We start from the raw sequence: 13,117 nt of genomic DNA, 5'->3' as shown, positions 1-13,117 counted from the left end.
ATTCAGATTTGCAGGATGCAAGCATTGCTGACTGCATTTATACATAAACAAGATGGAGAAAATCGAGAATAACACGGATAATTTCCTTGAGGTAATTTATGTTAGCTCACGAAGGTTGTTAAAATACCTGGTAGTTTGATGAATATACAGATTGTTTCATTGATAGGATAAATAATAACCACGCAACATCATAAAACCGCTGACATTGAAGCTAGAAATGTTATAATCGTATATTCACCTTGAGCCATTCTGGTTTCCTGTTGCCAGGGAGAAATGTTGGCGGCACTTGGCAGCCATCTTGGACACTCTCAATGAACACAGGCATTGTGGGTAATGTCTGGTGCCGCTTGTAAAGCTGGTGAGTGAAATCAAAATACATATAGTAACTTCTTCAAAAGACCTACTGTACTACTCCTCAATATTGTTATATCATCCAAAGTTTGAAGTAACATAATAATCAGGTGAAATCTTTAGTCAGCACTGTACAGAGCCAGCAAAAGTTACATTTAAATGAAAAACTGCACCAAAATATGGCGGAGCCCGTGAATCTGTTGTGCAATTGTGAGATTACATCTGTAAAGGGCACCATGTAATATACATGTTTCTTTCTTCCATTCTGTACTTTTGGTGTGAGAACTTAGATGCCTGTGCATCAGCTCTCGTCATGTAACATACTGGTAACAGGTAAAACGAATGCTAGCATGGATGATGATGGCATTGACCTTGAAAGACTTGTCAATGAAAGCCCCAAAAACCATTATGGTGACAGAAATTATGCTGGCAGTGACACGTTGAGCCATTTTGCCGCCAATGAGAGAGAATGAGTCTTACTTTGATGATATTGTCCTTGGTTCGTGTTGCTGATAAATTCTTCACATGTACTTTGATCTGTGACGCAGTCTTCGTAGGAAGCATGTGCTGTGAGATCAACTTGGCCCAGTCGTCGCTTTTTTTGAATTGGTCCAGACCTAGGGCCACCAAACTTTGGCAACAAAGAGGAGAATAGATTGTGCAAACTCTTATATCTGATTGGAGTATTATTAGAGTCAAGCATCTGCCAGAATGAGTCAAAAATGCCAGAACCTTCCAAAATATTCATGACTCAGTAACACCACAAAGCAGACAGGATTGTGTACTGTTTCATTTACATGGTTTAGATTTGAATCTAAAACTGCCTTGTCAAATGCTTTTAAATTGTTCAGCATGATGTCATGTTCAATATAAATACAATCAAATTCACCTGACATATAAACCTGCCCATATGATAATTTATTGTTTACAAACAAACTAGTCCTGTCTTTAAACAAAAGCGTTCTAATTTGACAATTTTTTTATCAAAATTGGATATGTACCTAAAATGAAGTCATCACACGATGCAAATTATGAGGTTCACTTCTGGCTGCCAAACAAGGTTACACATGAAAATGGCAATGTTTTGATGTTCACTGACATGATAACATACGTATAATCAATTCATATAGAAGACATTTTATGATTTTGGTAGTGAACCTGGAAAGTGAACATGTGAAATCATCAAGCTGTAAATATTGTATGAAAACATTGATATACAAATTGATCTATGCTAGATGAAAAGTACATGATCTGACACTGCTGAGAGATTAAAAACAACTTCGTGTGTAACATTCAGACAAACCCTGAGGCTATGACAGCGCCCTCATTGGCAGAATGTGAAACAAAATACCATACCATACTGTTGGAGGTGGTGCATATAACTTGCATACTTACTTATCCTCTGCCTCTGTGAAAACAAGTTTTGTTGCAGAGGTCTTTGTGGCACCACAGACTGGTAATAATTCATGGTACATAAACACAGACTTGGTGGCGATGATTTCCTGGGCCCATTCTGTCATCGGTGGCAATGAACTCTTAGAATCTCTGTGTTTGCTGGTATTGACATCTGAAAGGAAATATCAGAGTCAATAGTATTTGAGACCATAATTGATAGTCTGAAAGTCGGCGCTAGTCAGCCTCAATGGAAAGTTTGAAAGTGAGGAAGATGAATAGTTAGACAGATACAAGATTGGACAAATTTGTATAGGTATACTGTATGGCCTGCATAAAGAAAGCCAATCCTAGATTGTAATTTTTTTCTGTTTTATTTTTTAACCCTTTTACCACCAAGGTTTGTCCAAAACCTATTCAACGGTGATTTTAAACCTACTTTGAGGGAACTGAAGAATTGAAAATCTGATGAAGACATTGAAGGTCACCTTGCCAATTTCTTTTTTCATGAAATCATTGGAACTTTGACTTCGATAAATATAGATCATTTAACATGAGTTTTAAGAACTTCAACACTGCAAAACTACTGTCGCACAGCTACAATAGTACTGTATGTCCAAATAAAGTTTATTGAAAAGTAAAGGCAACAGATTTGAGCATTACCTGCCCTCTGTTTTGACATGTTGATGACCTGCAGACCCTCTTGAAGATTGCAAACATTAAACGCTGATTTCAGTCGATACTGGTTGCAGCCTAACAGCTCATTCAGTGTAGTTTCATTCCTTTTGGCAAACATGTCGATTTCATTCTGAAAGAGACGTGTGCATATCGTGAGTATATCCTGTCATATTATACATCTCCCATCCATAACAATAGAAATTTGTGTGTACTCAAACAGCATACACGATTCATATTCCATAACATTGACTGTTTCAAAGCACCCTGAACGCAGTGCCTTCTACAGGTCCCTCTCTGTATTCACTTCTGGACAATTTCAATGGACTGATTGCATGACTGTCTGGACATGTCTCTCGCCCTATATGCATAGTTCACAGGCTATTAGAGGTGCTTGCATGACAGCCTCCCCAGGATTTTTTCACGAGAGGGCGAAGATGTGGTGCAAAGCACCATGAGCGACTGCTCCCATTGAAGCTTTTGAAAAAGAGAGATTAACATGGTGTTATTTGTTGGTACTTGGGGAGTATTTATTCAGATATTTTTCCTATCAAAAACTCAAAGAAAAAGAAATCTGAGACGGTATTCCAAAACTTTTATTCCAGCTCACTGATTTCAATGAAGATTACATTTTTTGAAAACAAAGAATAGCGAAAGACATATTCACCGATGTTCAAATACATAACTCTCACGTGTTCTCAGTCTGATGCAAGTCCGGGCCGAGCCCTAAAAATAAGTCGTTTAGCTTTGGGAGGGAATTCTCCAAGCAAAATTCTAACCTCCTAGAAAAATTTCAGTATACTCCGCTGTCCTGGGTTATTACTGTCACACTCCTTGGCATGTTTGCACAGCTAAGTAGATTAGCTAACATTATGGCCCTTGTCGATGTCATGCAAACATGGCTGCCATTGATGAGTCTACCCATGGGCGTGTGATCTCAGATGACATCACGAACTCACAAGATTTGCAAGATCGATGAGAATTACATTTGCAGCATGCATGATCGCCTCATACGCTTGCATTCGGCTTGTAAATCACTGTAATCTTTTTTTTTTGTAAATTTTGTTAGTTTATATAAAAAAAAACTGTCTCTTTCATTTATGGCAAGGGGGCACTCAGAATTCACAAGAGGGCGCCACGCCCGTTACCTAAGTTATTCAGGGCTCTAGTCTTGTGCCGTAAGTCAGAAGAAAAACTGCTGACTTGCATGAAAATGGACACTACTCAGCTCATTTCACGTCCAAGACTTATAATACAGCACTTATCATGAAAATACCACAAAGGATGCACTTGCTTATAGCCCTCTGCTTGGCATTGATCAATAGGTGCTGTGCCAATGTCCTTGTGCACCTTTGCAGTATTTTCCTACCAACCTCATATGATCACATGACAGGTCTGACAATACTACCAATTACATGTATCTCAACGCTGTATTTACATCTCTTAGGCAATACTCGGTTGGTTGAAGTTTATTCACTAAGCAACTGAAATATAGGCTCTGTAAGTTAACTTACCACATATACCCTACACTGTGTGGCTTCTTTTTCCAGAGTACTTTGACCTTGACACAACACATAGATCTGACATAAAAGCTGAATATGCTGTAATAGACATACATGAAATGAATTAAACTCCGCAGATCCTCATGATGCAAATCTGATGTGTGTGTATGTACCTGTATGTGCATGTATTCATGGATGCCTATGTCTGTCTGTATATATGTACATACATGTACGTATATATGTATGTATGTATGCATGTATGTATGTATGTATGTATGCACATGTATGTCTATTCTGCATGTAATGTATATATGTCTGCTGAATATATACTTGTATGAATGAATGTATGTATTTGTGTATGTGCGTGTGTGCATGCATGCAGGCATGCACGATGCATGTATGTATGTACTACGTATGTATGTATGTATGTATGTATGTATGTATGTCTATATGTATTGACAAATTAATGTCAAAATTAATCAGAAATGGAGACCATAAACACTGGAGCTGGTGGCTGTAATTGTCTCTATTCTGGCCAAAATTGTTGAAATTCATTTACTCACCTGTTGTAGTTGTTGTTGCAGCTGTTCTCTCTCATGAAGTGTAATGGTGGGTACACTTTGTTGTCCACCGTCTCTTCTGACAGTTCTATTGACAAGTAAAGATGCATCTCTTCTACGTCGTCTTTCGTTGTGTTCCTTGAGTTGCATCTCAGCTGTCTCTTTCTGCTGACTCAAAAGACTACTCAATGGTTCTTCAAATCTGGCAAAATAATTTTAAAATGCCCACCAATATAAGTCACAGATCGAATTTGCATACATGGATCAAAAACAGTCTCATTCATTAACACACACAACCAAACTGTTTTCACAAAATAATGAACTCGGGTAATGGTATGATGGCATTCATAATCTGTTCAGCACTAACTGCAGTACTGTAAAATACTGATGAAAACAGAAATCGTGAAGGTAAATCATGGATCAACTTACGTCATGGCTGGCGGAACGTTAAATGACTGTTCCTCTTCAAGGACATCATCAATCAAATTATTATCGTAGAAATCACCACTGCCATACTGTAATGACAAAACAGACCAGTTCTTAACTCTTTATTTTTCAAACCAATAAATTAATATTTTTGTCTCATTCCTCTGCAATGATCACATTGTCTAAGAACTCATGAAAACCCAAAAAGACTGGGACAAATGGTTATCACCATGGTATTGTTCAAAATGTCGTTACTGTGTTGTCTTCAATTGATTGAAAACTCAACTTTCTTAGTTTCCCTGTTTTGAATTATTTCTCAAAAGTGTTCACTATAACCTTTCATGTATATTCTTTCAAATAGTGTTTGTAACATCCTTTAATGTCACACTAGGGCTGAGCCCATAAGCTTGCACAGCTATGTAATTTCAAAAGGGTGACATTTCACTGTTCATAGTAGATGGGGCTTGGAGAGCGATATTTTGAAGATACTCTTCTTCGTCTCATGTGGCTACGTGGAGCAGCTTGCTGAAACCAACTACATGTACTCAGCGTGTGGTGCAGCGTACTGAGACAAATTAGGCCCTACTGACACAAAATGGCTGCTAGTGAGTGTGCAGCACACACATGGCTCATGCTATTGGACGGTGTAATATATTTTGTCCAAAACGAAAAGGGGGAATGTATCGATGCTTTTTAATTTATTTTCATTTTTTTCCCCAGTTAATTTAGTAGTTTTATAACTTCATTGCTTGCAAATCTTCCTCAACTTGAGACAATGCAATCACAATAATCATGGGATTGCAATGGCAGCGACCATGCCGTCAAAAATTTTATGCTTATTTTCTGCAGAGATGCATGCTTAATCAGTGAACCGTTCGTGCCCGCCCGCTGTGTGAGCTAATAAGACCTCATGATTTCGAAATGTTTTTTGCACTGCATCATTTTCATGTCACCTCCAAAATTGTCAATAGTACTGTAAACAGTGCTCTCCACACTTAGGAAAATCTGAGTGACAGCCAAGTTACATAACAAAGAATAATCTGCGTATTGTTTTGTTATGAAAATAAATTGTTTTGTTTTGTTATTAACATATAAACAGATGGCTCAAAAAACAGCGGGATGGACAACCCCTAAAAATCCCCTTGTGAAGAACCCTGAATAACGCATACAGTACTTACAGTTTCCAACAACTCATCTAAGAGTTCGTTGACTTCTTTCTCTGTAACACATCAGAACAACAATGGTTAATCTGTTGTCATTAGCAACACACACGTCATAAAACACTATATTTTCTGTTTACTTCTTTAGAAAATTGATCTAGTGAGTTCACTTTGTACATCTTCTCAACAAATTTAGGTATGCACTGATCATTCGCGACAGACATCACAAGCTTTATCTCTTCAATCACTACCTGTACTATTTGAATCCATTTTTCGCAAATCCAAATGGCTATTGGTATTTGCTTGACACGCCAACAGTTGAAAAACATGTTTTCAGTCAGTAATCCTTGTTGTCCAATTTGAGCTGCAGGTGACGGCATGCGGATTTTTTCTCAGTGGAATTTATGTACCTTGCAAAAATAAACATTTCTCCTTCCTACTGTTTTCACAGCAGAATCACTGTTTCACTTACTTGTAATTTGCACAGCTCTGTCATTCCGGAAATCTTCCAGATCCTCTGGTTCTTCTTCTGACAGGAAGTTGTACTCTGGATCATTTTGCTCATCATCAACTGCATCATTGCTGTCGATTTCTGGGGTCAAAAGTCAGAGACAGAGTTGTGTTGATTTAGTATTTGATGAACATGTTAGTTATTACGTTTCACTGTACACAATTAACAAAAGACTTGGCAGTGTACCTACAGGTGTGTGCATTTCCTATGTATAACAGTCTTGCAAAGGTTTGGGTAGGGAATTAAAACTGGATTGAGAAGCTACCCTCTGAAATGTTTGCTTTGTTAATAGACAGAGCAACCATTGTTATCAGTAATGTGTACGTGTAAGCTCATCACATTTCACAGCAATAGGTACAGGGCTGTTACATTTGCTTGACCTTCACATGGGGATAAAAGTACACATTCTAAGTCTATGGTAGAAAGTTATACTTAAGTTCAATGTCAACACTTTCGTCTTTCTATTCCTTACATTTCATTCTAAGGATTTTCATCATTTACTCAAAGCAATCAAATTTAAAAACAAGACACAATATATTGAGAAGATATTGGACTTGGAAGAACTGAGTTAGGGCTCTTGCAAACCTACAAAATTTCACATGCGTATGTTCTTTTCAGCAAGGGCTCACAACAGCAGATACTTGATTTAGCAATGACAGGGACATTTCTGTTGCTTCGTAGTAGTACTATCTTGATGTTACCCATAATATCGGATAACATGGAAAGTGTGGAAATGTCTATAATTACCAGGTCAGCATGCCACCAAAAAGACTGATGTAGTTTTCAGGTAATGTTTAAATGTCAATTAAAACATTTTTGAAATTGAACACTGTCTCAACTTTTTAAATATACAAACAACAGGAGTTTAGTTATACTGTGCTGAAAGTTTAATTGTGATTTGAGAATACTGGGGCAATAATTTCTTCTTCAAGATGATTTCACTATTAGAAATGCATGATGTAGATTTTTGCGAGAAAATGTAGTTTTGAAAATTTTGCCATTAAACACGATGAAGATAGCATGGACTTTACCTTCTTTGAGGAGAGATGTGAGCCAAGACTTCCATTCATGATCATCACAGTTGAATTCATACATATCAGTCGTGATGTCTGGAGCTACAAAGTTAGCTTCTATCATGTCAAGTGGCGTGTCTTTCAAAGGCAGCTTGGAGCGAGTTCTATAGGCTATCAGGTCTTGTTCTTCCTGCAAAACAAATCAAATTTCATCTGTTTCTTCTTCGAATCTTGCCATAAGATAAGGTTATTGGACAGTGATCTTTGGATCTGAACTAAAAAGGGTTTTCCAGGGGGCCTTCAGCTACTCCATATACTTTATCACTAACCTGAACTCTTATGACTCCTTAGCTTACTTATTATAAATGCAAATCTTGCCTGGGTCTCCTAATCGTCACTCTTGCCAAATTCTTTTTAGACAGCACAAACAACACCATCCAAACATACTGGTAAAGCTATCTTGTCTCTGAATGGAAGTCTACCTTAAAAATGCTCCAATCACACTAACTCTACCAAAGTTAGCAATGAAGTTCAATGAACATTTCGGTGGCAAGGTTGCTCTCCTTCTGTTGAACTGGTCTGATGTACATAATGAGATCTTGCTCAACCTTTTCACGGTTCACTCATTTTTCGGCTAAAACACTTCACAGATATTTCGTATTCCCTTTATTTTTTTGTGTGACATTTTCTGTTCTGATTTGAAGGATTTCTAGTCTCTTAAACCAGATGGAATTACACTGAAACATGGCAACATATTTTTCAAAGACTGCAAAACTTGGAAAGGTATCAAAAACCACCCAAGAAGTTGAAGACAGTGTCCAGACAACATTGACATGATGGAACAGAAGCTCCAGTGTACATGTCATTGATAGCTAATCAACGATTATATCTAGATGTAACAGAACAATGTTTTGAGGAAAAATGGATTTAGAAAAGCTGACCTGTGTCAACCCTGACATTGACCCTGATGCATTGGTGTCTCCTGACTGGACCTGTGTTTGTGCATCTTTCACTGGACTCTTTGCTGGTTTTGGTGGAGGGGGTGGTGGGCCCATTGGTACCACAGCAGCTTTCACATGCCTTTCTTGTTTATTACTTGCATCTTCCTCCTCCTCCTCCTCATCCTTCTTCTCTTCAGACTTTTCATCATCTTTCTTGTCTCCCTCCTCTGTCTTCGTGGCCTCTGCAGCATCATCACCCTCTTCCTCTGTCTCTACGGTTACCTTGGTTGGTGTGTCAGTTTCTTGATCCGTCATCACACTCCTGGGAGTGAGAGGTGTCCTGGGAGCAGGCGAACCAAACTCACTGGGCTGTGATGATGCAATGCTTTCATAATCGCTTTCTTCTCGCTGAAAAATGATACAAAAATATTCATTTCATTTATTCCAATCCTGTAAACTTTCCTTAATTTAAACCACCAAAGCCATTTCAGTTATTTGTTATAACTTCCATGAAAAGTAATTACTTCCTTGACCGAGCTGCCTTGTAAAATCACATGTTTCAAGCTTTTGTTTTCAAGCTTTGGCAAATATTTGATAAATAAACAGCAGTCAAAGTCACCTGATTTGTCCTCAAGTACTCATAGCAGAAGATTGGGATCCAAGTCTCTTTAATATAAAAATGCCATTTCAATTGGTGGGAACGTAAATACATAACTAAATTCTTCTGACAGCACTTTGACTAATCATTCAAAAACACATGATGAAATTTTATTGTACTGACGGATGACTCAAAATTTTGAATTTCTTTTATCAACATTTCAGGAAATCTGCAACAGTATTTACTCTTGAACACTACATTTATTGAGCTGAGAGTAACTAAAATTGCTTATATCAATCAGTCTGTGACCTCTTTTTCTCCTCAACAGGGCGATGCCCACTTACCTCGTCATCCTCCTCTGGTTTGTAGTCCTCATCTGATGTGGAGTCGGAGTCTGAGAAATCCAGATCTTTGAACTGTAGTGGTTTCTTTGATGCTGTTTGCTTGAGGGGTGAGATAGGCCATGGGAGGGGAAGCTGAAAGTGAAGGGAACGTTGAAAATTTCAAAAAAATAGCGTCAAGGACACTGAAGCTCCTCAAGTGTGAGGCCAGTTGAAGTAGTTGGTTGTTGGTAAGCAGTAATTGACTTGGAGGCATGGGGTTGGGATACGGGATACACAAGATTTGTGTTAGATACATTTAATTGTATATACGGCATGATTTGGCGCATTAATATAAAAATAAGTTGCATACATTAACACCAATCTATCCTGATGGAGTATGTGGCGGTTTATTATTAGGCGACTAGTAAAGTGAGTAAGCACCATTTACTGCATTGGAATGCAGGTGAGCCACCGTAATTTCTCTGTCAGCACTCTAGTGAAAATTGCTTCATTGTGTTTTTCAACATTTAAATTTGTAGTATACAAGTGAATTGCATTTTCACATTGATCTGCTTGACCAGAAAATTCATCAGCCTTTTGCTTCTTGTGTATATTGGCCAACTCTGAGACGATTAAGTAATTCTGCAAAATGTTTACCATCTTTCTGTCTGCACAGGCGCAATAGAGAAATAAATATGCAAAAAAGATGAAAGGCTACAGTAGTATTTGTGAAATCGAGCTCAAAGGTCATCGAAGTCATGTGACATTTTGTCAAAAAAAATTGTATCCCATAGTTATCCCTATATACCAAAAATCAGACCTCTAGCTCTATTGGCTTGCCCAGAATTAGATATGTGCATAATTAATAAGGTACAGGATATGGCACCATACGGTCTCCCATCATACCAAATGTGAAGGGTGTAGCACTTGTGGTTATTGAGTTATGGCCATATATGTATATTTGGGTTCAAAGGTCAGCCAGGTCACATAATATTTTGTCAAAAAAAACTGTATCTCATAGTTATCCCTATATACCGAAAATCAGACTTCCAGCTCTATTGACTGGCCCAAAATTAGATACATGCATAATTAATGAGGTACAGGATGCGTCATCATTAGGTGTCCCATCATACCAAATATGAAGGGTGTAGCCCTTGTAATTACTGAGTTATGAAGATATCTATATTTGAGGTCAAAGGTAATTGAGGTCACGTGACATTTTGTCAAAAAATTGTATCCCATAGTTATCCCTATATACCAAAAATCAGACCTCCAGCTCTATTGGCTTGCCCAAAATTAGATATGTAAATAATGAGGTACAGGTTGTGGCGTCATAAGGTTTCCATCATACAAAATATGAAGGGTATAGCCCTTGTGGTTACTGAGTTATGGACATATATGTATATTTGGGGTCAAATGTCATCAAGGTCACGTGATATTTTGTCAAAAAATTGTATCCCATAGTTATCCCTACATACCAAAAATCAGAACTATAGCTCTATTATTAAGTCCAGAATTAGGTATGTGCATAATTAACACAGGAACTGGCTGGTCATGTGACATTTTGTCGAAAAACTTTGCTCCCATAGTTTTCTCTATGTACCAAAAACACATTGAAGTTGACAGCCAGTTAGAGTGAAATCCGATCAAGCTGCAAAACTTAATTAGCCAAGGTATTGTGTATCAGCTATTTTTACCACATTAACAGCTGGGCTTGATGTGGTCTTGTTTATATCTTTAATCAGCTACACCTCTCAGTTACAGATCACACCAGGGCCACTCCACTGTACGGCAGACAGAGAAACATAAACAAATCACTACACTTTGCAATGTCATGTATCTTTCTTTTTTATTCGTGATGAACAAATGAGCTTGAAAGTTCAGGAAGGTTTGAAATTTTCGCTTGTCCAGTCTCAGTGAATCTACATATTAAACAATTTTGGGAATTCCTGACAATTGGACACAATGATAAGTCATCTGTTGCTTACAACGGTCTAATCATTGCAATCCTAGTTCTTACAGATGAATCGAATCATGAAATACTGTGAAGGAACATTCTCATCACAGTATACCTCAAAAACAGAACGAAAGAGAAAGTACTAGAGCTGTTACAACTTTAAAAAATACATTAAAGCTAAAAATAGAAATAATAGTGAAAAATTTGTCTAAATGGTATAACTGAAATGAGCTACAAGTAATAGAACACATCATAATCATGTTTGCAAATGTTTCAGTGAAAAGGATGCCTTGTAACAAACTGTCTTTTTTACGTTTTATTAGAATCGTTATGTTGAAAAGGTTCTTGCAGTGCACCATTGAGTCCAATCAGGAACTCACGAATACATTTACAAGTGTATTTTGAACATGTAAGTTTATATTATGCTGGTCTAGCCGGTCAATTCCCAAAGCTACCTGAACTTTCACGCTCACTTGTTCATCACAAATAAAAATGAAAGATACATGACATTGCAAAGTGTGGTGATTTGTTTATGTTTCTCTGTCTGACATTCATGGAGTGGCCCTGGTGTGTTGTGTAACTGAGAGCATGTAGCTGATTAAAGATGTAAACAAGACCACATCAAGCCCTGCTGTGTTAATGTTGTAAAAATTGCAGATACACATCTATTAAAAAACACCTTGTTAATGAAGTTCTGCAGCTTGATCAAATTTCACTGTAATTGGCCACCACCAGTTTGTCACATGACACATGGACACACAGACGGAAATTAATTGGCCAAATCTTGACAGAAGGAAGTAAAAGTTGATGCCAAATCTTGACATAAGGAAGTAAAAGTTGACGGAAGGAACTAAAAGTTGACGCCACCATCCTGGTTTTCAATTCTAATAGCTCCTCAGTATAAAATACCGTCAATGACGCTGTACCTTCTCTAATAAGTGGCCAGGTCAGGTAATTGGTTGTTGGCATGGAGTTGTTGGTAAATAGTTGATGATGTAGGGGCATGAGGTGGGATATGGACCCAAAGAACCCAAAAGAATAAATACATCAATCAAAAAAAATTCTAAGCTACAGTATAAACTGCCTAAAGATAGTTCAATGTGGAAAAAAAGTTAAATAATTCAGAAATAAGAATTAACAGTCCAAAATAGTAATGACACACTTCCCTACTGACCTGAGTGCATGTGAAATACACAACCTGGCATCTGTAAATTAAATGTATACCAAGTGATCATTTTAAGTCACTGTTAACTGTTTTTAATGGATTTTCCAAAGAGTCCTGTGGAAATGATGAAAAATGCTTATCTGGTCTTGTGTTTGTAAAACCTCATGGCTGATAATTGTCATAGTATTAAAAAAAAACTGATTATCCCACTGATAATTGTCATAGTATTCAAAAAAAATTGAAGAAATTACTGTTTTTAATAGGCATATTTTCCTTGAAATACATGACCGTGTAAAGAATATATGCTAAAAGTGTTTAAGAGTAAATTTCTTTTCAAAAAATAATTTAATCTGTGACCAAAGGATTTTTATTCTTTGAGTTTACAAATTCAAACATTGCAATTTGTTCAATCATCTTGTGCAGTGCAAAATTTATAAAATGACTTAAAAACAAAAAAAATTGGCAGAATTACAGCCTTTGTGATGTAAAATTATGGGTTGACATCACGATAATTGTTAATCTGTTTGAAGTACTAATATACTA

General features: G+C 37.2%; 1 protein-coding gene across 1 annotated transcript in view; it reads right to left on the bottom strand.

Annotated features, from left to right (window-relative positions):
- The window catches only part of LOC139121212 (GON-4-like protein), a 33,377-nt gene that overhangs the window by 11,857 nt on the left and 8,403 nt on the right, over positions 1 to 13,117 (bottom strand). Inside the window, exons 5-16 of the mRNA XM_070685911.1 lie at positions 9,474 to 9,605; positions 8,532 to 8,939; positions 7,609 to 7,780; positions 6,539 to 6,658; positions 6,085 to 6,125; positions 4,910 to 4,995; positions 4,484 to 4,682; positions 3,933 to 4,019; positions 2,407 to 2,551; positions 1,747 to 1,918; positions 832 to 982; positions 239 to 355 (exon numbers count right to left, since the gene is read on the bottom strand). Coding sequence (XP_070542012.1) covers positions 239 to 355; positions 832 to 982; positions 1,747 to 1,918; positions 2,407 to 2,551; positions 3,933 to 4,019; positions 4,484 to 4,682; positions 4,910 to 4,995; positions 6,085 to 6,125; positions 6,539 to 6,658; positions 7,609 to 7,780; positions 8,532 to 8,939; positions 9,474 to 9,605 — 1,830 coding nt within the window. The remainder of the gene's footprint in view (positions 1 to 238; positions 356 to 831; positions 983 to 1,746; positions 1,919 to 2,406; positions 2,552 to 3,932; positions 4,020 to 4,483; positions 4,683 to 4,909; positions 4,996 to 6,084; positions 6,126 to 6,538; positions 6,659 to 7,608; positions 7,781 to 8,531; positions 8,940 to 9,473; positions 9,606 to 13,117) is intronic.

The sequence above is a fragment of the Ptychodera flava genome, chromosome 21, assembly GCF_041260155.1.
Source record: "Ptychodera flava strain L36383 chromosome 21, AS_Pfla_20210202, whole genome shotgun sequence".
Classification (NCBI taxonomy): domain Eukaryota; kingdom Metazoa; phylum Hemichordata; class Enteropneusta; family Ptychoderidae; genus Ptychodera; species Ptychodera flava.
This window is presented reverse-complemented; position numbering and strand designations above follow the sequence as displayed.